Source organism: Alosa alosa, chromosome 11 (assembly GCF_017589495.1).
Source record: "Alosa alosa isolate M-15738 ecotype Scorff River chromosome 11, AALO_Geno_1.1, whole genome shotgun sequence".
NCBI lineage: Eukaryota > Metazoa > Chordata > Actinopteri > Clupeiformes > Clupeidae > Alosa > Alosa alosa.
The window spans coordinates 30,489,978-30,516,069 of record NC_063199.1 but is presented as its reverse complement, the minus strand read 5'-3'; the positions used below and the strand labels follow the sequence as shown (position 1 = coordinate 30,516,069).

Sequence of the window (26,092 nt, the reverse complement as noted above, 5' to 3'; positions counted from 1 at the left end):
AACACACACACACACACACACAAAACACACACACACACAAAAAACACACACACAAAAACACACCTAGAATCCTGCCTGGACTAACTCCCAAAATCTGGGCTGGACTGCTGGACTTTGTGCCAACTTGGTGGCCAATTTGCATATTGTGTTGTGTTTATGTGCTAGTGTTTATGTGCTAGTGTTTATGTGCTAGTTGCTGTTCCTTTCCTTATTTGGTTTGCACTTCCTGTTGTTATTTTTCCTTCCATTTCTGCTCACACCTGTTCCCCATTATTGTTTTGTTGGTGTCGTCCAGTTATCTGTTGTTTAGTCTGTGTATTTATTACCCCGCTGTTCCTTTGTCCTTTGTCAGTTCGTCTCACAAACTTGTATGTTTAGTCCAAGCCTGTTTAGTCTTGTGAGTCTTTAATGTTGATTTTTTTCCCGGTTTTGACTTCTGCTTGTCTCTTAGATTGTGCCTTCTCTGCCTCACATTTTGGGATTGTCTGCTTTTCTATATTGTCTGGAATCTGTCTACGACCCCTTGCCTGTTCCTTGGATGGTTGTCTCTGTCTGCTGCCCTGGATTTGTAGTTAATAAAGTATGTTTGTGTCACACACACAAACACACACACACACACACACAAGCTGAATACGCAAGGCCAGTGACCTGTAGACTGATTTATGTGGCTGTGTTCAAATGAGTGTGTGTGTGTGTGTGTGCATGCATGTGTGTAGTCTCCTTCTCCTGACAATGGTAGTTTTGTACACAGCAACACACTCACCCTTATCACATCAATTTTACCTCAAAACATTGCCTCAAAACATCTAATTTAGGAGACGTCTCAAGCTATGAAAACAGGGATAAATGTTATAAAAACAGGTGTACGTACACACACACACACACACACAAACACACACACAAACACTTACGGGACTGGCTCTGACATTTGACAGGCATATTTTCCAAATTCCCCTGGGGCCGACCATTCTTTGCCTGTCTGAAAATCACATGCAAATATAAAGACAACAAGAAACCTTCACATGGAACAATGCCCTCCCACACACTCACACACACACATACCAACACACTTACATTTACAGTATACACACAAATACAGAACAGAGACACACACACTTACCTTCCCGACTGCGGCTAGTACTTGTATATTGTTTGGAGACTCATCAGAACTCAGCCAGAATTCACAATTATCATCAGAACCTACAGCAAACACAAACTCACCTAACATAGACACACATACACGCACAAACACACACACACACACACACACACACGGGTAAGAGATACCTCAGCTCTGATCATAACCTACATTAAGTGATGTTGCAAGAGTTCAAGGTACAGAGCATGCATAGTAATTTCCCTAACCACAGTATTTTACAGTTTTTTACGGTTGTTTACACACTAAAATAACAATTTCCACACAATTTGCAAAATTCTACTCCAAGGAGCAAAACACCTCCTCACCTTTGCACAGCATTACACACAATGTCTGCCTCACCCTTTTTGCAAAACATTACACACAGTGATTTGTAAAACTCTACACACATTTTCACACCTTAGACACAGATAAGGATTGTGAGGTTACTTCCTTGTCATTACAAAGCCCCGGATTGCCAATGACCACACTAATGAACGAATTGGAAAACCACATCCACCAGGTGTGGAAGCACACATGTGCTAATTTGAAAACGCAGCACTCAGGTGTACTATAAAAGGCAGCAGCTTTTACAGTAGTTTTTCTTCAGAGTCAAAGTGTATGTACTTGTATGTATTTGTTTTTTTACAAACGTGTTTTTTATTTATCACAGCAGTGTGTAACTGGCGGCAATAGTGTCTGATCATTGAGGACTGTGTTGGTTAAATGAAAACTAATAGCATTTTCACAAATATGTGTATGTGTTTTGACTGAAGTGTGTATGTTTTGACTGAAGTGTGTCATTTTGCAAACAATCTAGGAATTATGCAAATTGAGTGAGGTGTTTGGATAATTGTGATTATATTTTGAAAAAAAAGAACCCGGTTTTCAAAATTTCGTGTAAACAATTGAAAAAAAAACTGTAAGAGCATGTGCCCATTCAGTGACATCTGTGGAAAGTAAACTGTAAGAATTGCTCATAGAGCATCTCTATTCACGCACCATCTTTTGTGCAACTCTATTGGTCTATTTGTTCTCTCTATCCAGGAAGTGGTGGCTCACCATCTGTGTATGGGTGGAGGTAGCCAAAGATCCGCAAGCCATAGTTTGTCCACTTGGGAGCAATGGCCAGCTTGCTTATGGTGGAGCGGGACTGAGGAGAGAAGTAACTCTCTTAGTTAGAGTAGATGTACTTAATACACTCTTAGTTAGAGTAGATGTACTTAATACACTCTTAGTTAGAGTAGATATACTTAATACACTCTTAGTTAGAGTAGATATATTTTTTGGTAATACACTCTCTTAGTTAGAGTAGATATACTTCATACATTTGGTAATACACTTACCTGATTCACTTACTCTTAGTTAGAGTAGATATACTTAATACACTTGGAGTGTCCTTATACAACATAACTGGGTCTCAAAAAGTGTTTCAATAAGTCGAAAAATTACTATAAAAAGATGCATGTACGTATGTGTGTGTGTGCGTGTGTGTGTGTGTGTGTAGAAAAGGGGGGTACTTACATGAGGATAGAGTGGGTAATGGAGGTTTTTTCTGAGCTGCTGGACTGAGCTTCCACACCAGTCTTCAAAGATGTGCAGGTTGGCCTGGCCCTGATACTGTAGATCACAATATCAGGCAAAAATCACGTCATTCTGACAGACACTCAAAGCCATGGTATGTATATTACTGTTATAACAGTGACCAATAACCCATTCAAGTCAAAGCAAGCACGTCACTGTATATACTGTATACTGTGTATATATATATATATATATATATATATATATATATACAGTATATGTATCTAAGGACAAGTGTTGTAAATTAGCATTAGCTAAAAACACTATGATACCAGCATCAGATAGCTGTTTTCAGTTTGTCTATGTACATTGTATCTGTCCCTATCAAATAAACTCTAATAATAATAATAATAATAAGTATTAGTCTTTACTGCCTAAACAGCCATCCATACAGAAGTAAACTGAGCCAGCAGAAGTGAATGTGGGGCACTGTTGGCTGAGTCCTCCTCTCCCCTGTGGTATGAGTTATCTAGTGTTTCCTCAGTGGGGACGGTGGGATATCTGGGGCTGTCGAAAGTGTTGGCTCATCGCTGGCCTTGTGTGGGAACAACATGTGCGGCCGGCCTGAAAAATAACACCTGAATTTGGGCAGCACACCTCATCTCCGATGGCTCGTAGGAACTAGGGCACAGGACACCACACACACACACACACACACACACACACACACACACACACACACACACACACACACACACACACACACACACACACACACACACACGCAGTCCAGTAAAGCCTGCTTTATGCTTTTCATGTATGCAAATGGATATGTCCCTTTCATACGTTGATCCATTTCATGCGTATCTAAAAGCTTGAAGTTGAACATGCAAAACATGACCACTGACACAATGAAGGCAAAGAATGGACATCTTCAACGTTGAGCATAAAAGCCCTCAAATTGCTCCAGGAGGGTTCCTACTCCCACTCAGGAGAACAGAGACCACACCTCACAGATAACAACTCTCTTGGAGGATTAGGCTAATTGACAACATAGGTGGCATTGTGCCATGGGAATGGCCCGCCCCTCTGTACGCACTGCGAGCTGAAAACTTCTAAGCCTAACCAGTTTTGTTTGTCCTAGCTTTGGAAATGTCCTAGTCTTCACTGAGAGTATAAGCTTTCCCACACTGGTTTACCAAGTGTCACCTACATGAGATAACACACTCACACACACTGTCCAACACACACCCTCGTGATAACACACACTCTTCCAGAGTACAAACGCTCCGTCCAGCACAGATTCTCAAGACCACCTGAGTGCTATTTGAGTCTGTGTTAGGAACACTGTGTGTGTGTGTGTGTGTGTGTGTGTGTGTGTGTGTGTGTGTGCACTCTTAACGAATGTGTTGAAAGCAACAGAACTTGCATCGTTTTTAACACATCTCTCTGTCCAGATAGGGACAACAGTTTGTATTGGTTCCTTTTTTATTTGTGCTTGCTCTTGACTCCAGGCTGTTGGGTGTGGTGTGGATCCCTAAAAAGCTCTGACCCAGCCCCACTAACATGTGAGCGATTACTCAAATTAGAGAACCGCTAAGGATGCAAAAGTACTGCCTCTCTAATCAAAAACAAAGTGTGAGTCTGTGTGTGTGTGTGTGTGTGTGTGTGCACGTGCGTGTAAGATCTTCAAATAGCATTTGTCATTACAGTTTTCTGCCCATTGCTTGAACACTTTTTGCAAAACTCAGCTCATTGTGTCAAAACTTTACAAACAAGCACACAAGACTGGGAAATAAACCAGGGCTTCAGGCTAACCTTTTGCACTGGTTGCTAGTGGTAACTTTTTTATTTAGGTGCACCAGCACAAAATTTAGGTGCACCCAAATTTTTCGTTGCGGCACCTTTAAAGGTCTAGGTTTTTGAACATTCTAAGTTCCGCAACAATTGAAGGTTCTAAAATTCTATGTTGAATTCAATGAACCCAGATATTCTTTAGAACGTTAATTTCCCAACATTCCCGTCACACCGGTGTGACGGTACTCCTTTATGGGTTAACGTCACAATTTCAAGGTCCCCTTTTTATCGCTCTCCATATACATTCCGTGTCAGAGCATGTTGTCAGAGCATGGACCAGGAATGACAGTATTGATTTGATTTGGGGCCTCTACCACCTTGACGACATCAGTAATATTGAATACTGTGATCATTCACATCAGTGGCGATCCTAGTCTCTGCTCGACCCTCCACACACACATGGAAAATGATGGCTTGTCATATGTTTCTATTTCATATTTTGGAATTCATAAACTTTATATATTTTGTTAATAATGTATAGTACTGTATGATCTGCATAAGTACTAATAGCTAAACATATTAAGTAATTTGAATACTTCATATTGATTTCTAAACTATTACAGTTGTCTTCAATGTTATTACAGTGGTGGTGTGTAGGTGTAATTGAGTGCCCATCACTTTAAGAAGAACGTCACAGTAATTAGCCTAGTTCTGAAAATGGCTCAACTGAGGCCTATTTGTGGCTGGCTGATTGGTGTTCAGTTTTGTAAGTATTTTCAGATAAGTGTTTTCAATCACCCAATATGTTTTGTATTTTGAATAGATGTGTTGCCCCAATGGTACCCATGAGATTTCATTTATGAACGAAGTGTCTAATGTATGAAATAGTGTGTAGTGTGCAGGAGCAAGTATAATGCAGAATTGCAACTAAAGTGCAAAGCAGCGGTATGGTTACACTGTATTTAAGGTATAGTAACAAAAGCTTCAAGTTTTGTTACTTTGGTCTAAGCATGTGTCTATAGTGTTCAAGCAATGTGCAAAAACTGTAAAATGCAGGGGCAAATGTAGATCTAAGTAACGAATGAATAAATTAATGAATGGACTGGATGAATAGATGAATGAATGAATGAACAGACTAATGAATAACTGAATGAAGGAATGAAGTACTGAATGAATGACTGAATGAGTGAACTACACAATGAATGAATGAATGACTGAATGAGTGAACTACACAATAAATGAATGAATGCATGCATGAATAAATGAACTACGAATGAATGAATGAATGAATGAATGCATGAATGAATCATACTCCTGTGCTACCAAGTGTAGTAAACGTACATCCTGAGCAGCGATGAGAGAGGAGCTCATGTTTCCACAGGACGGGTTAAAATTGTGCACACCGACACTGACACCAGGAACCAAGAACACACTCCCTCTAATTTTAACATGACAGCTGTGCAGAGACCTTATAAACACACATACACACACACACACACCCATGCAGTACGTACTAATACAAGGCCAATTCTCTCAGTCTGTGAGTGAAAGTGTGTATGCATGCATCTAAGAGTGTGTGTGCTTGCTCATATATGGATGTGTGTGTGTGTGTGTGTGTGTTCGTGTGTGTGAATAATCTCTGTGGAATAATGACTTAGACCTCACAATATGCCTCTGAAGTTCACCTACAAAAAAAGACCCAAAGCTGCCATCTTGGCCCATATAAGGAGATCTCTGATATCTGTATCTGTAAACTTCAGAGGTCTATGCCTGAGTCTCCACCTTTACATTTACATCAGTGAAATTGAGAAGGTGATTATGGTTAAGAACATGCTCTCTTGCACCGATAGATTCCTGACATAGTCTGGCCTACAAGTAAAGCACAGAAAATGCACTGTTTTCTAGAGGAGGAGTGGATGCAACCAGGCAATATAGATTGATCAGCCCCTACTTACACCATCTTAGACCAGCCAATCAGAGTGTATTCCAGACAGAGGCTCCGGGGAACAAACGAAATAGCTACGGTAGCGACGGTCATAATGAGGAGATTTTTACATTATGACCTTTATGACCACACTGACGAAGGCCAGCAAGGCCAAAACATTTGTTACCCCTAAACTTTTTAGGATGTTTTCAGTACCGCTTTTAGAACTCTGTTCTAGAATAGACTGCTGACTGCTGTTGATTTGAATTTGATTTAAAACTTGACTTGTAATGAGGAATCTAAAGTAAAATCAGTCTGTACATATATATATATATATATATATATATATATATATATATATATATATGTGTGTGTGTGTGTGTGTGTGTGTGTGTGTGTGTGATAGTCAGGAGACTATAGATATTCTTATTTGTTTGGTTAAAACACAGTAATATAAGATATTCATTGTCTTTTAAAGCACCAATATATTCATTACCATTATAATCATTGTGTAAACCATTCATGAAAAATAATTTAATTTATGTCTTGTCAATTCTTTTAGCACAAGGTGATTTCTCTCATTCAGATCCACTGGAATGGACAGAAATAACGCATAATAAAATATGTAATATATATTTTTTTTTCATTGTGCATTTAGAGTAAACATATTTGAACTGGTTTTGCCTTTGTTTTTGTTTTTCTTACAAAATGTCATGTCTGTTTTGATCCTGCATGGATTGCAAACCTTGATATTGACTGTAACATTTACAAATAACATTACCTGATCCAGAAAAAGTCTTGCTGATTGATTGCAAGGTGCATTGGTGTTAAAAAAATGACTAAAAACATGCTGGTATTTGAGTAGTTCACCACTATGAGAAAATACAGAATTGCTCAACCTTTAGAACAGGGCAATACACTGGAAATCTAAAAAATACAAAGTGTGTGTGTGTGTGTACCTCTGAACTCCATGTTGGAGAAGTGTGTGTTTTCCAGGATTCGTCTGACTCTGCATCCACATGCCACACTCTTAGAGGCTGAAGAGAAACACATAAGCTCACATGCTGAATATGACAGGCTGTGTGTGTGTGTGTGTGTGTGTGTGTGTGTGTGTGTGTGTGTGTGTGTGTGTGTGTGTGGGCTGATGGCAAACACATAAACACACCTGCTGAATATGAAAGGGTGTGTGTGTGTGTGTGTGTGTGTGTGTGTGTGTGTGTGTGTGTGTGTGTGTGTGTATGTGTGTATGTGTGTGTGTGTATGTGTGTATGTGTGTGTGTGTGTGTGTGTGTGTGTGTGTGTGTGTAAGAGTGTGTCTCACCTCCCTTCTTGCTCTTATCCCAAGTGTGTCAATGTAGCCACTGGTTTCTAGAAAACAAACACACACACACACACACACACACACACACACACAGATATATGTTAGTGGCAAGTTTATCTAAAAAACAATCTTAGTGACAAGTTAATCTAGAATGTACTCATTAAATTACAAGACTCAATGCAAGGATAGTTTGCCTTTAATCCTTGAACTGTTGAACTGACAGATCGTTACACACTCTCAAACACACACGTACACACACTCACACTCTCTGTGTTTGTGTGTGTGTGTGCGTTTGTGTGTGTGTGTGTGTGTGTAAATTTCTGTGTGTGTACAGTATGTATGTGTGTGTGTGTGTGTGTGTGTGTGTGTGTGTGGTAAGTGTGCTGTCTCCTCTTCCCGGTCTCTGCACAGGCTGTTACTGTTTCCAGATTAGGGTTGTCTTCATGGGAGAGACAGGACAGGTGAGCTCAATGTCTGCCCTACTTAATTTCCCTGAGAGTGTGTGTGTGTGTGTGTGTGTGTGGAGACAGGACAGGGGAGATCCACTTCTGGCCGATTTCATTCAGTCAGTTTCACCCCATAACACATTCACCCACACCCACACACACACACAGGTGCTGTGTGTGTATAGGTGCTGTGTGTGTATGTGTGGCATTAGATCGCCAGCGATAATCTCATGTTACTTTTCCTAGATTAAATTGATCAGAGTCAAACATTAATTTTTAAATCTCTCTTTGGCGCACGCACACACACACACACACACACACACACACACACACACACACACACACACACACACACACACACACACACAGGGAAAAGTAATTTATCATTAATTATTATGCAGGCTAGTGTTTGGGCCCAGGCAGTGTGACCGTGTTGCGGTGTGAGTTGTGCTGTGTGTGAGGGAGGGTTGTGCTGAGGCAGAGCGAGGTGGCTAAGCAAGCTCACTGATGAACAAACACCCTGTTTCTTTATGCTCACTGATGAACAAACACTCTGTTTCTTTATGCTCACTGATGAACAAACACCCTGTTTCTTGTTTGTTTCTTTATGCTCACTGATGAACAAACACCCTGTTTCTTTATTCGTTCATGAATTAGTTCTAAAATGCATATTTGTTCAGTTCACCTCTCTCTCTCTTTCTTACTCGTAGATGTCTATATTTGTGTGTGTGTGTGGCATCATGAATTATGAATGTGAGCCATGCACATACACACTTGCGCAAGTACACACACAAATAACACATGTAACACACATACACATACACACAAACACACACACACATTCTGCAGAAGTTATATGAGGCACATGGCAAAACTCTGAATCCATATCAGTTGACTGTGGTTTGGGATCCAGTTGCGTACATTGTGTTTGGGATGGTCCTTTCCCACAGCACTCACAGCACATCATAGTTTCATAAGCAAGAAGACTGCTAGGCGAAACTGGATGAGGAAGTTATAGCATGGATAACGATCTCAATACATACTGTACCAGTCAAGCACCTAAAAGACAGCATTTCAAAAGACAAAGTCACAGGATACCAGCACACAACTACACACACACACACACACACAGACACACACACAAACACAAACACACACACACACACACAAAAATATTATATGTCAGCATATATACTCAACAAAAAAACATTATGAATATTACAATGATTCAAAAACTATCTCAAATGATCTTTCTCTTACTCTTTTCTACTACATGTCTCTTCCTAACAAACATACACACACACACATACACACAAAACCACAGGATAATTATACGGGGCAGTGAGTGTATGGGATATTTATACACGCAGAGTGAATGGTGCATTTTATTTTAGTGTTTGCTTTCTATGTGTGTGGGTGCTTTTAGAGAGAGAGAGAGAGAGAGAGAGAGAGAGAGAGAGAGAGAGAGAGAGAGAGAGAGAGAGAGAGAGAGAGAGAGAGAGAGACAGAGAGAGAAGGAGGGTGGGGGTATTTATGTGTTTAAAAACCATAAAGCATTAGAGTGTATGGATCCCTCTATGCTCTGTGTATATGTGAGACAACACCTAGAGAAAAACACTGAATTTAAAGCTGCACCCTTGGGTCAGTGTGGCGTGCGGCAGGGGAAACAGAACACTGGCGTGGGATTCCATTTCCATTGTTGCTAGGCCCCACCCTGGAAGCAAATTCTGCTGAGCTGACGGTGAGATGGTGAGAGGAGAGGAGAGAAGAAAAGAAGAGGAGAAGAGAAGGAGGAGTAAAGGAAAAGAGAGTGGAGTAGAGGATAAAGGGCAAAGAGGAGAGAAGAGAAGAAGTGAAGGAGGAGTAAAGGAAAAGAGAGTGGAGTAGAGGATAAAGGGCAAAGAGGAGAGAAGAGAAGAAGTGAAGGAGGAGTAAAGGAAAAGAGAGTGGAGTAGAGGATAAAGGGCAAAGAGGAGAGAAGAGAAGAAGTGAAGGAGGAGTAAAGGAAAAGAGAGTGGAGTAGAGGATAAAGGGCAAAGAGGAGAGAAGAGAAGAAGTGAAGAGAAGAGATGAAAAGAGGAGAGAAGTGAAGTGAAGAGAAGAGAAGAGAAGAGGAGAGAAGTGAAGAGAAGAGGAGAGGATTCAAGATTCAAGATTTCTTTTATTACATCTCATTATAGGTTTATAATAGAGTAAAATGTGAATAAATTGTGTTTTTTCTCCTCAAAAAATAAGTAAATGAAAGGGTGTGTGTGTGTGTGTGTTTGTAGAAAAAAAAGGGGGGGGGAGAAAAAAAATTGCCTTGTTGTCTTCAGCATGGAGTTCAATCTAACTGCTTGATGAAAAAGAAACTACTTAAGTCTGGGGAAGTGGAGAGAAATGAAAGAGAGAGGAGAGGAGAGGAGAGGAGAGGAGAGGAGTGAAGTGAAGTGAAGTGGAGAGATGAGGAGAGAAGAGGAGTGAAGTGAAGAGAAGAGGACAGGAAAAGACAATCAAGGAGAGTGGAGGAGACGGGAGTAGATGAGGAGAGGAGAGGTCGGTGAGGAGGAGAGGTCAGTGAGGAGAGGAGAGGTCAGTGAGGAGGAGAGGTCAGTGAGGAGGAGAGGAGAGGTCAGTGTAGAGTAGCCTGTGAGACCATCCCTGATCTCTGTTTCCTCAAGGTTTCACTTTCATTGAATCAGTCTGGCAACTTTTTAGTTAAAGAGAAATTTGGACAGTTCACCAAGCGAGCGTCCAATTAAGCGTTAGCTTTGAAATTTGGGGTTGAGGTGTGGCCCTAGCAACAACATGGCCAGCATCCACAGATGAGATGAGCATAGCTATTATATCGTGCAAGTTTATTCAAATTAGAAAGTATTCCTGGGTAAGCTGTGAAGCTATGAGTCTCAACTATGCAGCTGGGAGGAATGAACAACACAGACATCCTCCCACGGCCGATTCAGTTCATAATGGAGAATATACTTTCTTCAGAAGTGTAGGGCCTACCGTGAAAACTTGATGGGAATTATGCGTTGATTAGGTTCATGTCACATACAAATGGTAAGTTAAAACATCTTAGCGTTAGTTCACGTTACCTAACTTAATTGTATGTTAAGCGAAGGCGATAGAAGAACACTTTGTTCATCTAATTGGTTGATTTGGCCCGTCGATAACCACCAAAGGTGGTGATAGACAGATGGTTTATCAATCAGCTAACCAGTATTTCCGCCCTTCCCAAAAGTTCTTCAATGAAAAGTTCCCAGATGGATATGCTTGAGCAAATCCATCTGGTGGAAATCGGGATTAAGTGTAGAGCAGAGATCAACAGACTCCTGCCAGTCTGGGATGCCAACGCTATAGTAGCTTTCAGACCTATTCAGGCCTCACGTAACATGTGAGGAGCACTGCCATCAAAACCACTGGAATAATCTATGTGAACCTGAAAGCGTGTGTGTGTGTGTGTGTGTATGTGTGTGTGTGTGTCTGTGTGTGTGTGTGTGTGTGTGTGTGTGTGTGTGTGTGTGTGTGTGTGTGTGTGTGTGTGTGTGTGTGTGTGTGTGTGTGTGTGTGTGTCTGTCTGTGTGTGTGTGTGTGTATGTGTGTGTGTGTTTGTCTGTGTGTGTGTCTGTGTGTGTGTCAGGCACAACACGGGGCATGCATGTCAAAGTAATAAAACAGAGAGATGCCTGATTCTTTCTCTTCCTCTTCAGTTACTCTCTGACCAGAAAAACTGGTTTTGTGTGTGTGTGTGTGTATGTGGGTGGAGGGGGGTTATTGAGTGACAGGGTGCGTCTGTGTCAAGTTGTCTACTGTAGGTGTTGCAATAAGTACAGCTCTGCCCAAACTTGACAATGGCTTGTTCAACACATGAGAGATGCAAAGGGACAACTCAATTCCTTTTTGGTGTTTTTATTTTTCTTCCAGATGGTTCTGATGGCATTGGTAATATGTTGAAACAGTTGAGTTGTTGCATAGAGTTGAATTAATTGATTGTCATAGGACTATGGACTATGGACTATGGACTAGGGAATAGGGAATAGGTTGATAACCAGTTGCGTCTTTGGGGTTGAACAATGAGCTGACTTTCTTGTTACCAGGTTTAAGAATCCGAGCAAAAGGGTGGTCAAACTAACCCCAAACATTTTTTACCCATTATTCTCTGCCCTCTTCAGGCCTGGAGTTGGAAAAGTTGCGGCTGTGCTCATGAATTGCGATTATTGTGACACATACTGTATTATTGTTTATATGTAATTAGGTCATTCTCTTCTTTGACAAAACAGTCTGTATGCCAATTATCCATCTTAACACATACAAGTGCACCCACACACACACACACACACACACACACACACACTGACTGACAATGACCCTGACTGACACTGTAGCAGCTACTGACTGTAGATCTGCCACACCCCTCTTCCAGTGTTTCCCACAGAATTGGATTCAATTTGTGGCGGTAGCTGACTTGGACAACGGGGGGGGGGGTGTTAGTGTATATAAGCTCTACTTGAGTGCCTGTCACTTTAAGACGTTCGTGAGTAACACAGTTAAAAGGCTGCTGATGTGTGGATGCAATTCTACATAGTTAAAATAAAGGTTCGTACTTCTCCTTGGGACAAGCACTTTTGAATTTTGGAAAACACTTTTCCATTTACATCGGGATTTTGCAAACATTCAGTGTCAGATAGCCTAGAAATCTAGGCGCGCCTAAGCTGCTGACAAATTAATTGCTCAGCCTGTATGTCTCTGTATCGAACCATAGGGATTTCTATTGACTTTTGGATGTTCTCCAATCACAGCCTCTATTTTGTTAGAGAGTCTTAAAGAGCGGGCTTAACTGGGATAGCGACAGTCCTCGACTATGAACAACAAGGAAATTAGCTATGGCGAAGAAGGTTGTTTGAATCGGGCGTTGGCATCAACTTTGGAGGAGTTGGACTTGTGCTTTTCTTTGAAAGTTGAGCAACACAATGCACTTAAGTCATTACTTTGAAGAAGGATGTATTTGCCGCTTTGCCGACCGGGATCTGGGATATGGTCGAGTAAGCGCTGGCCTATTGCATGCCTAGGCAGTTTGAAAAGACAATTCTCTGCCGCCCCCTTGGATTAAGCGAGGTGAATGGTTCAATGTAGTGTGAATTTTGTCACCTATTTTTAATTTAGTCTTAGTCTTAGTCTTGTGGCGAAATGTCCTTTTAGTCTTTGTCATATTTAGTCATTCAAATATCATTTTTTGTTAGTCAGTTTTTAGTCGACTAAAAGTCTCGTCATTTTAGTCTAGTTTTAGTCAAAAAAAAAAGAAAACTAAAGGTATCTTAGTCTTAGTCAGTTTTAGTCAACACATTTTAGTCTTTTTTTTATAACAAATTATTTCTGATTACCATTTTGGGTCAAATAGTGTTTCACATCTCAATTTTCCAACAATATTGTGTGTCCACAGGGCTACTTTCGTCTGTTATAATTACTCATTCTGATTTTTTTGTCAGTCAGTATGTTTACATGCACAGGTAAGTCATAGCTCGGCTAGGATTTGACCATAGACAGTAAAAGATTTGACTGGACCACGGTCATATTGTAGACCAGTGTTTCTCAAAGTGTGGTCCAGATCACGGTGGTCCATAAAAACTATCCCAACTATGTAAGATTTGCCAGTTTAAATAATACAGTATGAATCCACACAATAAACAAAGTGCAAAGACAATAAGCAAGGTGGTTCAGTGAGTAGGCCTATTATGTAGACTAATTATAGGCTACTGTTGAAGTAGGTCTAATCTTTTTTTTTTAGGGGTTAGTTAAGTGGTCCTGAAACTGAAAAAGTTTGTTGAGAAACACTGTTGTAGGCCAAAGTATTAATGTTTTACTCCACCTGTAGATGGCGATATGCGCCCAAACACAACACATTCCCCAAACAGACTCTCCATCTTAGCCATAGCTAACTTGCTAGTGAACTTTGCATCATCAGTCTAACTAGTTAAATAGTTGACATTACACTTGATGAACATATTCATTATGGACATTCTGGTAGATGTTAATTTGTATGAGAGAAGCTTCAACTTCTGGGTATGTAGCATTGTGGCATAAAGCTTAGGTAGTTAGTTTTCTAACTCTGGCAGAAATCTCCAGTGTTCTTGTTCCATGTAGTTTAGGTGTTTGCAGCCACAGGGTTGCAGCAACAGCACATAGACTAGCCTACAGGAAAGCTGTTAGCGTATGAACTCATTCGAATATTTTGAAAACATAACAGCTAGATATTCTGTCTTCTCATTTTGTAGGCGAAATGAAGAGATATTTTATCTTAGTTTTATTTCATGCTTGAAACATTTTAGTCTCGTCTTTTTTGTCAACAATAATGCATCTTAAGATAGTCTTAGTCAGTGTTTCCGGACATTACTGCGTCCTCGTCATCGTCTCGTCTTAGTCATGAAAAAAAGGTCGTTGGCCAGAACATATTTCCTCTCGTCTCGTCTGACGAAATTAACACTAGTTCAATGCCAGACTATACATCTCAATGATATAGGATGGCCCCGCCAGGCTAAGTGTCAGAGTCAATAAAATGAGCCTTCAACGAAATTGACAAGCAGCTGTAAGTAGGCTAAGCATGCTAAATTCGACATCCAAACAGTATTCTAACGTTAGCTTTGAGATACTGCTTGATTGCATAACTTAACTTAATTTAGTCTCTTCAATGTAGCCTACTATGTTGTGATAAGACCTTAGCAGAGTTCAGAGAACTTCAATACAGTAGTTTTGAACAAATTTGCGCAGCATGGTCACAATGCTAAGCGGATTTAATAGCAATTTAGCCAGAAGTCTTCTATGCAATGCTTCTATGTGGCAACAACAATACTTCAACAATCGTGAATATTTTGTTAAATGCACATGCAGAGGAGGGGCAGCGAACTACGAGAGAGAGCGGGCAGGGTAAGGAAAGGCTGTGTGCGTAAAAAGCGCAGCTCAATGGCAATGCAAGGATCTGATCTTATATTTAATTTAAATTAAATTAATTCAAATTAAATTAAACATAGAATATGAATCTGTGGCGGCCGATTTTGATTTCGTGGCGCCCCGCCACAGATTAGTCAATTTATGGGAAACACTGCTCTTCCCTCCACGTCATTAAACCACTGACCAAGAAAATCCTTGTCTAAAGTAGGCAGGCAACAACTGGTCTGCTTGGATGAATGTCCACCAGAACCATTCAGAAAAACTGGTTTTGTGCATGTGTGTATGTATGTGGGTAGAGGGTTGTTATTCAGTGACAGGGTGCATTTGTATGCCTATTATTGCCTTCATCTTATCACATACAAGAGCACCCCCCCCCACACACACACACACACACACATACACACACACACACACACTTAATAACAGCAGCAGTATTCAAGAAAGCGGACAGTGGACTGACAATGACCCTGACCGAAACTGACACTGTACTGACTGTAGATCTGCCACACCCCTCTTCCCTCCCTGTCATTAAAAATGATAACACCATTGACCAAGAAAAACCTGGTCTAAAGTGAAAGGCGCATAACCCACATAACTTGTGGGCAGCCGTGGCCCACTGGTTAGCACTCTGGACTTGTAGCTGCTAACCGGAGGGTTGCCGGTTCGAGCCCCGACCAGTGGGCCGCGGCAGAAGTGCCCTTGAGCAAGGCACCTAACCCCTCACTGCTCCCCAAGCGCTGCTGTTGTAGCAGGCAGCTCACTGCACCGGGATTAGTGTGTGCTTCACCTCACTGTGTGTTCACTGTGTGCTGTTTGTGTTTCACTAATTCACTGATTGGGTTAAATGCAGAGACCAAATTTCCCTCACGGGATCAAAAAAGTATATATACTTATACTTAATAACTATAGTGCATAACTATTGGTTACACCTTAGCAATGAGTCCCAGGCAACAACTGGTCTGCTTGGATGAATGTTCTTAGATTTTTTATTCAGTCATTCGGAATATAAGTGTTGATAACCCCTTTTCAGTCAATAGTGAAAGTAAATAACTAAGTGTAAGACTTAGTTACTGAGTACAGAAGCAGGTATCTACTGTATACTCTGCTTGCCACACACACACACATTTTAGCAAAGCAAGCTTTAGCGGAATCCTGCTGTTGCATGCACGGTCTCACATGCAAGCAGATTCCTTCTGCAGAGATGTGTTCACTCCTCGTCAAAATACCAACACGCTGTTTAGATGTTGCGCTCCTTGCTCTTAAAGGGAGCGACAGATGCCACTATGATGGCTTAAATAAAGCTCTGTCTGTGGAGCCTGTCTGTGGAGCCGTGTGTGTGTGTGTGTGTGTGTGTGTGTGTTCATAAAGTGTGTGTGTGTGTGTGTGTGTGTGTGTGTGTGTGTGTGTGTATATGTGTGTGTGTGTGTGTGTGTGTGTGTGTGTGTTCATGCAGTGTGTGTGTGTGTGTGTGTGTATGTGTATGTGTGTGTGTGTTCATGCAGTGTGTGTGTGTGTGTGTGTGTGTGTGTGTGTTCATACAGTGTAAGGGAGGGTGAAAAGGAGGGAGCGATGAGAGACTGAGGGCTTAGTGTCTATGTTTGCTCTGTTGCACTGGAACTGGAAGTGCTTGTCCTGTTCACCAGCCCCTGATGCACCACCAACACTGCTACACACAACTACAGCTACAGCTGTAGAGAGAGAGAGAGAGAGAGAGAGAGAGAGAGAGAGAGAGAGAGAGAGAGAGTGTGTGTGTGTGTGTACTAGGCCTGGGGGATACTTCCAAATAAACCAGTCTTGGAACTTGGCCAATGCCTGAATGATACAATGATCTGAAAGGTTTTTGGTGACATGGGGAAATAGAAGTTGAGGAAACTCCCAGGCTTTCTTAGGGCTGGGCTACACACACACACATACACCATTTCTTCCTGGACCAGTGTATGTGTGTGTGTGTGTGTGTGTGTGTGTGTGTGTGTGTGTGTGTGTGTGTGATCATGTTTGTGCCTGTACCCTCTTTCTGAAGGGTATGTGTGCATACAACTCAGCTGTCAGCCACCAGCATCCCCAGAAGAGGAGAGGCGGTGTGTGTGTATGTGTGTGTGTGTGTGTGTGTGTGTGTTTGTGATCATGTTTGTGCCTGTACCCTCTTTCTGAAGGGTATGTGTGCATACAACTCAGCTGTCAGCCACCAGCATCCCCAGAAAAGGAGAGGCGGTGTGTGTGTGTGTGTGTGTGTGTGTGTGTGTGTGTGTGTGTGTGTGTGTGTGTGTTTGTGTGTGTGTGTGTGTGCACATGTATGTGTGTATGAATGAATGAAGTTTTCAGACCCTTTCAAGTTTAGCACAATCAATGTAGAGTGCAATAAGTACAAGTTAGTGCAGCACTGAGTGCTACTTCCATACAGTCAAGTGTCAGTTCTAGTCAGGTGGTAAGTGCTAGAATTAGCAAGTCTAGTTGTAGGTACCAATAGTAGTTGTAGGTAGTGCTACGAAAAGAGATACTCTCTGAAGAGCTGGTGTTTGGAGTTTTTTGTATATTTATAAAAAAAAAAACTAGATGTACCGCATAGCGGTACAAAATACGACCGCCGCTCAGTCCTGTACATCCGTTCTGCGAAAATAATTCACACTTCAATTTGTCTCCATATTTTACTCCATCCCCCACGCTGATTCATGTTCCCTTGCATTGTGTAACTGAGGTCCATGGCTAGACTGGCTTTCACCAGACCAAGCTCAATCTTTTAAGAAATCGAAAAATAAATAGCGGGCAGATCAGGCTGGGTTCACCCAGCCTAGTCCATAGGCACCGATATTGTTTAATTTTCCGATTGAGATATCCACGCTCTGGCTATTCTAAATGCAAAAATGCATCAGGAGTTATGACAAAACTGTAACTAACAAACTAGATCCTAATAGAAAGCTGTTAGCTTCCCTAAGCTACAGGTAGGCTTATAAGGTAGGCCTATTTACAACATAAATTGTCAATAGGCTATGCTGGCGACACAAATAAAATCTCCTTTGAAACGAATGGCTTACTTTACAGTATCAAGCGGACTTAAACTGCCATATCGTGGCGAAAAGTTGTAATAAAATTCACGCAGCTCCATGAGTCAAGGAAAGCGCGAATGAAGTAGCCACTTCTAAATGGGACCCACTACACAGTAGCTTAAGGTATGTTGCTAAAGCAGCCATAATGAAATGAAGGTGTCATTGTTTGGATACTTCACACACACGTGCTTTTTAATTTCACAGACTACAACTACCAAGCTGGAATCGAAGCACATCGATTCCCCACTCACACCCTGCACGCACTTAAAACAAAATAAACAGGCGTCTCAGTCTCACGCATGTATAGGCAAAACTGTATCAGACCGATGTAACGTTGGTAAATCTTCCATTGCACAGAATGATTTTTGTAGCACGTGCAACAAATGACAGTCGAAAGATACAATTACAGTGCTGCTATCAATTTGCTTGGTATAACCGCATTTATAGTTTTCTACAAATGCAATCAATCAAATTGGCCTCCATCACTCAACCAACGCTAACGGTAACATTACCTAGGTCCTTATTGATATTATAAGATTAACGTACCTGCAGTAAAAACCAAGCATGTCCGATAAACATTCTCAGATTAATTTCGGCTTCAAGAAGAAATGGGAATTACATTTCATGTAAACATCGTCCTATCCTTATTAGACGTTCTCTGCGGTAAACTACAGTCCTTGTAAGCGTCCATTGTTTTTCCAACCCACTTTTAACTTCCAACAAAATTACATCTCACTGCAACGATGCGCCATCTAGTGGACAAACGACTACTTATCGCCAATACTGGAAATGCAGCCATGATGATGATGATGAATATTTATTTTGGCTTTCTTTTAATCCTACTGAATTTGTAATTATGTATCGGCCGTTCTAATACCGATAGTATGTGGGTGCCTGTGTGTGTGTGCATGTGTATATGTGTGCACCGCCATCTACAGGCCAATGAGTGTACAGTCACTAAATGTACACATCCCCCATGGATGAAATTCTACGAAACTTGGCATACCCCCGGAGAATGCCAGGTCAATCATACACATACATTTGGTGCAGTTCTGAACATCTTAACTGAAGATAGGGGCGATTAAAGAATAATATTGCATTTTCATTTTTTACCGGGGGGGTGCAAATCACAAATGAGTGATTATGGGCCAGGTTGATGTGGGCCCTTGAGACCAACATACCATAAAAGATTCTTCATCCTCAGTGCCACGGTTCAGGTAGTTATTTAGGAAAAACTGCTTTTTTTTCGGTTCGGGGCCCAGCACGGGGTGGGGAGTGGCCCCCGGGACGGCTTGACATTTTTCTGTAAAAGTCTAGTGGGGCTACATACCCACCAAATTTCATGTGCCCCGGTGGTTCGGTGTCCCGGTATCGTTGACCAAAAATTCAGGAAGTACATGACGGGAAAAAAAAAAAACTTTGACAATCCCTATATGACAGCTTCGCTAGCTTTGCTAGCGGCGGTCATAATAAACAACTGAAATATCCTATTTACAAAGGAACTCTGGATCTCACTCACAGTGACCATTTAGTCCTTAGTTACCTGTAAGACTTCTTGTCCCCGATTACTCAGTTTGGCTGGGGGGCCAGATCTAGGAAGACTGTTGGAAGTTTCAGTCTTTTCCATTTGAAAATGGTGGAGGCTACGGTGCTTTTGGCCACTTTCAATACTGCATACAATTTCTTGTAACCTTCCCCAGATCTTGGTTTTCACACTGACATACACCATCAACTGTGAGACCTTATATAGACAGATGTGTGCCTTTCCTATTAATGTCCAATTAATTAATTTAGGTACAGGTGGACCCAAATCAAGTTATAGAAGCATCTCAGGGACCATTTATAAAAGTAAGGTGCTCCAGAGCTCAATTGCAAGTGTCATAACAAAGGGTCTGAATACTATATAAATGGGATATTACAGTCTTTTGTTTCTTTATAAATTTACTCTCCAAAACACTCCAAACACCTGTTTTTTTTCTACTGTAACTCAGTATGTCACTCTCTCACTGTCTGGCTTGTCACAGTGCATTGAGGTTGAGGGATGGTCTTTGTTTTGACAATGCCACACAGGTGCTAAAAGAAACAGCCTAGGGGAGAACTGTCTGTGTGTGTGTGTGTGTGTGTGTGTGTGTGTGTGTGTGTGTGTGTGTGTGTGTGTGTGTGTGTGTGTGTGTGTGTGAGAGAGAGTATAATTGTATGTGATGGGGAAACTTTATAGTAAGGTACAGTAATAACTTTATAACAGACTTTATAATAAGGTATGTGAGGGTCCACAGTGACAATCAGGATCCAGTACACAACACACTTTAATCCTGGGTGGCATCTGTGGATGTACACACTACAGCCTTTCATGGCTTATGACCTGCACTAACCATCATACATAATGCATTATGCAAAATAAATGCATTATAAAGTGTGCATTAATAACATATTATAACAAACAAGACATCAATACACGCTATCCACTGACATGGAGTTCTCTCTCTCTCTCAGTAAACTAAAAGGTTAAAAAAGTGCACCACAACGGCAAAGCCGAGATGCAGCAGCAGAGGTCTGAGATGTTTATCTAGAGGATCGTCCCCCTCTGCCCCTGCTCCCCTACACACACACACACACACACACACACACTTCCTGTTCAAACACACCTGGGGCTATTCATTCATTCAGGCCCCCAGTAGGCAAATGCCTCCTCCTTCATAAGTCTCGCTCTCGACCCCCTGATACCCCCATTCCTCTCTCTCACTTCATCCAACTGCCATTCATGCTCCCCCTGTTTCTTCTGTTCTCGCTCTCTTCAACTTTCCTATCTTTATCTCTCTCTGCCCCCCACCCCCTTCTCTTCACCTCACTGCCCTTCAAAATCTTTCTCCTCTGTCTCTTCACATTCCCTATCTTTCTGTCTCTCTCTCTCTATCCCCCTCCCCTTTCCACCTCTCCCTCTCTCTCTCCATCACCCTACCTGTAGTAATAGTAATATAGGCAAAGCTGTCCCTAGTTGAGATCAGTATCTGGCCTCTCTTCTATGTCTTTCCTCTGTGTGTGTGTGTGTGTGTGTGTGTGTGTGTGTGCGTGCATGTGACACAAATACACTGTGCAACACACACACACACACACACACACACACACACAGCCTCTATATGTTTAAGAAAATGAGCTTTGTGAAAGAGGGGGGTCATCTGAACAACACACACATTCAAGCACACAAGGGTGAACTGCCCTGTCATTAGCTCAGTCAGGTATGGTGTCAGCAGACTCAGAGACCAAAAGACACAGGTCACCCAGGGGACTCCAGGTGTGTCTCTTGTTACAGGCCATGACCTAAGTGTAATCCTCCGCTTAGTTATGCACGGACTAATACGGAGAGAGACAGACAGAGAGGCTATACCAATAGAGAGACAGAGAGGCTATACCAATAGACAGACAGAGAGGCTATACCAATAGACAGCGTAAACTCAGTGAAGAGGGGCTCTGAAATGAGTGAATAATGACAGAGATATAACCTCTGGCTCCAATTCTGCATATACAGTATGATGCCGTGCTGTCCATTTTGTAGTCACTGGGCTATACTATCACTTCACTCCATACTCTCTCTATACTGTAGCGTGTTCAAGTTCAAGAATGTTATGTTGGCAGGTTAATGTGTCACCTGGGCCAATGTTAGCTTTTAGCACCCCTCTTTTGTGGGTGTGGGTTTATTTGCATATATCCTAATAGCGGTAAAAGCTACAATATTATCCTGGGGCTGGGGCTAGGCCTTACACACACACACACACACACACACACACACACACACACATAGAGGTGAAATGTTAGGAGGAAATGTCATTCAGAGGACAGTAACATCTCATTTACACTACAGTGATATTTGTAATGATAAACTATGCAATTCCTCTCCATGTTATAAGCCAGTATGAGCTTGACTGCTTCTTCAGTCGGGAAATGTGTGTGTGCAGCACATTGCCAGCAGAATGATCTGTGTCTTTTATTTCTTCAATGCATCACTGCACAACTCGAATATAAACCATGGAACTATTTTTTTGAATGCTTAAATATGATTTATGAACATCAAGTTCAGTAATACCTACGTACAATTCAGGTCAGCATTGTGTTTAGCAAACCCCCTAAAAACGTGTAGAATTCTTGGCTGTCCACTTATCGTCGCCTTAAGTTTTCAGAAGCTACTTAGGATTCAGTGTTGGGGCTTATGGGAAGGAATGCAGAAAGTAGCCAAATCTGAGGAAGCCTCGGTTGTGCTTGGATTTGACATACCATGAAATGTTTCAATTTAGTTGGCATTAAAATGCCTGTTTGAAGAGAGTAAATTGTATTCAAGAATCACTCGATCATTATTAGCCATCACTTTAAGGCATCTCTTTTAACTTAGGCTACCTTCAAACATTTTGCTCTTTCCTTTAAATGCCTTTGATACACAGGAATTGTATATTAGCCTACTGTGTAAGTACGTGCTCATGTTAATGTGTGTAAAACGTTGTGTTGGCATGTGTATTCCTAGTCTCATAGGGCACGTGGATGTGGGATTGGCTAAGCCTGGGAGAGCTTTTGCCTGTTTGTGTGTGTTGTGCAGATTAGTTTTGGGCACCGTATTTTCTGTACAAGATTCATCTTCAGGAATTTGTCCAGTAACTGTTGCCTACCCTCAATCAAATCGAAATACGATGTCTGAATGAGGAACAATTGAAGTAAGAGATTAGAGTTATCTCATATTCACCAGTTTTTTATAGAGATAGCAGGGCAGAAGGGCAGGAGTGATCACCTCGCAATTTAGCCTACATGCGTGGCTCGAGATAAACTGTGTCTTAAAAATTGTTATCTCTCTCTCTCTCACACACACACACACACACACACACACACACACAGCTGTAGGCTACTTACGGATTGTGTCCATATCATTGGTGGCGGCGAACTGTAGGTAAGTCAGTAGCGCACAGCAAAGCAGCAGCGCGAGCAACAGGTACTTCCCGCTACGCAGCAGCTTGCGCGCGGGGACAAATGTCTTCCACATTTCCAATTCTCCTCCTCTCTTGCTCCCTGATGATCCAGTTCATATAACCTCCGGAGGGAACGCGGCCGGAGAGAGAATTTCTCGAACAGCGAGCAGATCAACAGACTACTTCTTAATGTATGTTGCACTCGACTATTTTAAATGTGACATTTATTCCGTAAGACTCACAAAGCCGGTTTCCGACATTCACTGGGGACTCGGCTGCCGCGCTCGAGAGTAGCGCACGGACAGTTCGACGGACCTCTTTCTGTCTCATTCCCTCAGGCCAACGCTTTGATTTACCTCGTCTGGTCCCGCCCCGTTGCTGACGTCACCGGAATCGTCAGGTAGGCCTAGGTCTACTGTCTAGTTTGGCCAGGTGTATGTGTGTGTGTAGCCTGTTATGGCAAGCCGTTTAGGACATAACGTCTGTCAAAATAACGCCTCCACGTGTAGATTTTTTACTTCTTCAGGAGTAAAAAATAGACGCATGAGCGTCAGACGTCATATTTTTACGTGTGCCACGCGCAAAAACTTTGCGTCTGACGTCAGAAGTAAAAAAATGACGACTGGATGATTTGCTGCAATGCCAGAGCAGAGAATGTCTAATAAGGGGGAGAACCGCCACTCTCGGGAAGCTTCCGGTTCCTGAACTGGTTGCAGTTCCAATTCTGGTTCCACATGAGGGCAGGGAATAAGTGCAGAATGAATGGAGGGCTATGGAGCTGTACCCCTCAAATCCACTTTTCTCGGGATATAATTTTTTGGCCAGAAATTTGAATGTTGCATGCGAAAGAGAGGGCAGAGAAAATACACACCGCTGAGTATTATATTTTTTGAGTCACTTATTTGTTCTAAAAGCCTTTCAAATCGCCAATGACGCCATTCATTAGCAGAAAGCTAGTGAGTTGTGGGCAACAACGACCCAACCTGTAAGAAATCGAAAGGACGTAAGTACTCGTTCATTCAACTTTTGACCTATAATCCATATTGATCTTGCAGAAACCACAATCCAGTCTTCGATTTTTCAAGGACAACCAGGTTAAAGAGACACATTTAGCCGTCTAGCTCCATAGTCCCCCATTGTTTTTGCACTTATTCGTGATCGCCCCTAGCGGAACTGCAGCAGATTGCAGGTACAATGGAGTTAATAGGGAGTGATCTGGCTCTCCGTAAACGGGCTCTGGCCAGAGCCTATGTGCCAGAGTAGACACAGCATTGGCTGCTGGAAACAGGAAATGCAGCCGCTATAGTTGCAGCAGAAGAAACAAGATGCCAGAGCAATGTGCAGCATATTCCTGCTCAAATCAGCGGACCATCGCAAACAGGGCTCGGGGGATTACTTTCCACAAGTAAGATTTAACATTATCGTACTATTGGCTGTATTTTGTGAATGCAATATTACCAGAGAGTTGAAAAGGAGCAAGGATCTTTGTTATTACTGTATGTAAATCGTAGCCAGCTAGCTAGGCTAGGTGTGTGTACTAGGTGTTCACCCGGCTATGAACTGAGACTTGATAAGTCATATTCCATAACACAGACTTACATTACAACTGACACAAGAATGCTATTGTAGAAATGAATCAAATATTACTAGTATAACATTGGCCGGCGAATTTTACACAAGTGGTACAGACTGTAGCCTATTATTGGGCATTACTTGTAGCTTAGCTAGTAATAAGTGTGTTGGTGGTAGCTTCACTATTTCCTGAAGAAAGTAACTTTTCAATAGCTTAACTTCTTTATATGAAGTAGCTTGGCCAAACAAGCTACACTTTTCTTGTCATGTGAAATTAGCACAATTTAAAGTAGCTTCCTATGTAGTGAACTAGCCTACTGCTGTGTTTGTGTTACTAAGCTTGCTACATTTGACTGGGGTGGTAGTTTTGTGTAGTGAAGTTTTATTCATGGCAGAGTAACTGATAGTTTTGCTCACTACAATTTTCAAGTAGCTTACCCAACACTGTATTATTCACATGTAATTCACCATAACAAAAATAAGATGCATCTCAAATCCCTTTTCATTCATTTATTTATTTTATATCCCCCCAGAACTGCCTTGCTCAAGGACTACCACGATTTAACTGAACGTCTCCTCACACCCCTGGAACTGAGGAAGGTGCAGCTCTACATTGCAGTACTGCAGGGCATCTGCTACAATGTGACTGGATATTTGATTTATGAGCTCCACCTTCATCACCTTTTTGGTATGGCAACTGCTCTGCCCATGACCGGAAAGCACTGCAGAGGGTGGTAAAAACTGCCCAACGCATCACCGGTTCCTCACTCCCCTCCATCGAGGCCATCCAGGGCAAGCAATGCTTGCGTAAGGTGCTCAGCATCATCAAAGACTGTTCTCACCCAAACCACAGACTGTTCACCCCACTCTTAGTCCGGTGGACAGCCCATAGAGCCCCATTGTGGACCCGGAAATGTTGAGTACACCAAAGTTTTATGATGGAAATATATAGTATGGGTTCCCAGCATGCAGAAACTGCCGGATGCTAATTTGCATATGTTGGGCAATTTGTGTAATTGAGCTAATTAGCATAAATTAGCATAATAGCCTATATTGATCATATTATAAGAGCTGCTTGGCCAAAATGGACAATGTTAGTATGTTTTTAGGGGTTACTGGAGATGCTGAGTCCATATCCGACATTTCCAAGATTCAAAATCACTATTTAAACTTGGTTTGGTCACATTTTACTCTCATTAAGCTGATTCTGAGTTTTTTGGTACAATTTAGACAGATTTTTGGAGGATAGGGCTGTAGCGATATACAGTAGGGCTGTAACGATACACTAACCTAACAATTCGATTCGTATCACGATTTTTGACCCACGGTTTGATACGAACCTCGATTTTTCTTTTTTTGGAGGAGGGGGGGCTAGACATTTCAATAGCCTACCTTAGAATACCAGAGAATTACAATGTAATATATCTGTATTATTTTATATCCTGATATAAGAGAG

The 26,092-nt window shown here is 41.8% G+C and overlaps 1 protein-coding gene across 2 annotated transcripts in view; it reads right to left on the bottom strand.

The window, feature by feature from the left end:
- The window catches only part of b4galnt3b (beta-1,4-N-acetyl-galactosaminyl transferase 3b), a 34,741-nt gene extending 11,288 nt beyond the window's left edge, over positions 1-23,453 (bottom strand). The window contains exons 1-7 of one of the 2 annotated variants that reach the window (XM_048257608.1): positions 23,009-23,453; positions 7,702-7,748; positions 7,340-7,417; positions 2,660-2,755; positions 2,198-2,288; positions 1,121-1,221; positions 912-979 (exon numbers count right to left, since the gene is read on the bottom strand). In XM_048257608.1, coding sequence (XP_048113565.1) covers positions 912-979; positions 1,121-1,221; positions 2,198-2,288; positions 2,660-2,755; positions 7,340-7,417; positions 7,702-7,748; positions 23,009-23,138 — 611 coding nt within the window. In that variant the 5' untranslated portion in view covers positions 23,139-23,453. Of the gene's footprint in view, positions 1-911; positions 980-1,120; positions 1,222-2,137; positions 2,289-2,659; positions 2,756-7,339; positions 7,418-7,701; positions 7,749-23,008 lie in introns of those variants that run through there. The other variant, XM_048257609.1, reaches the window with a different exon arrangement.
- Between the last annotated feature and the right edge of the window lie 2,639 nt (positions 23,454-26,092).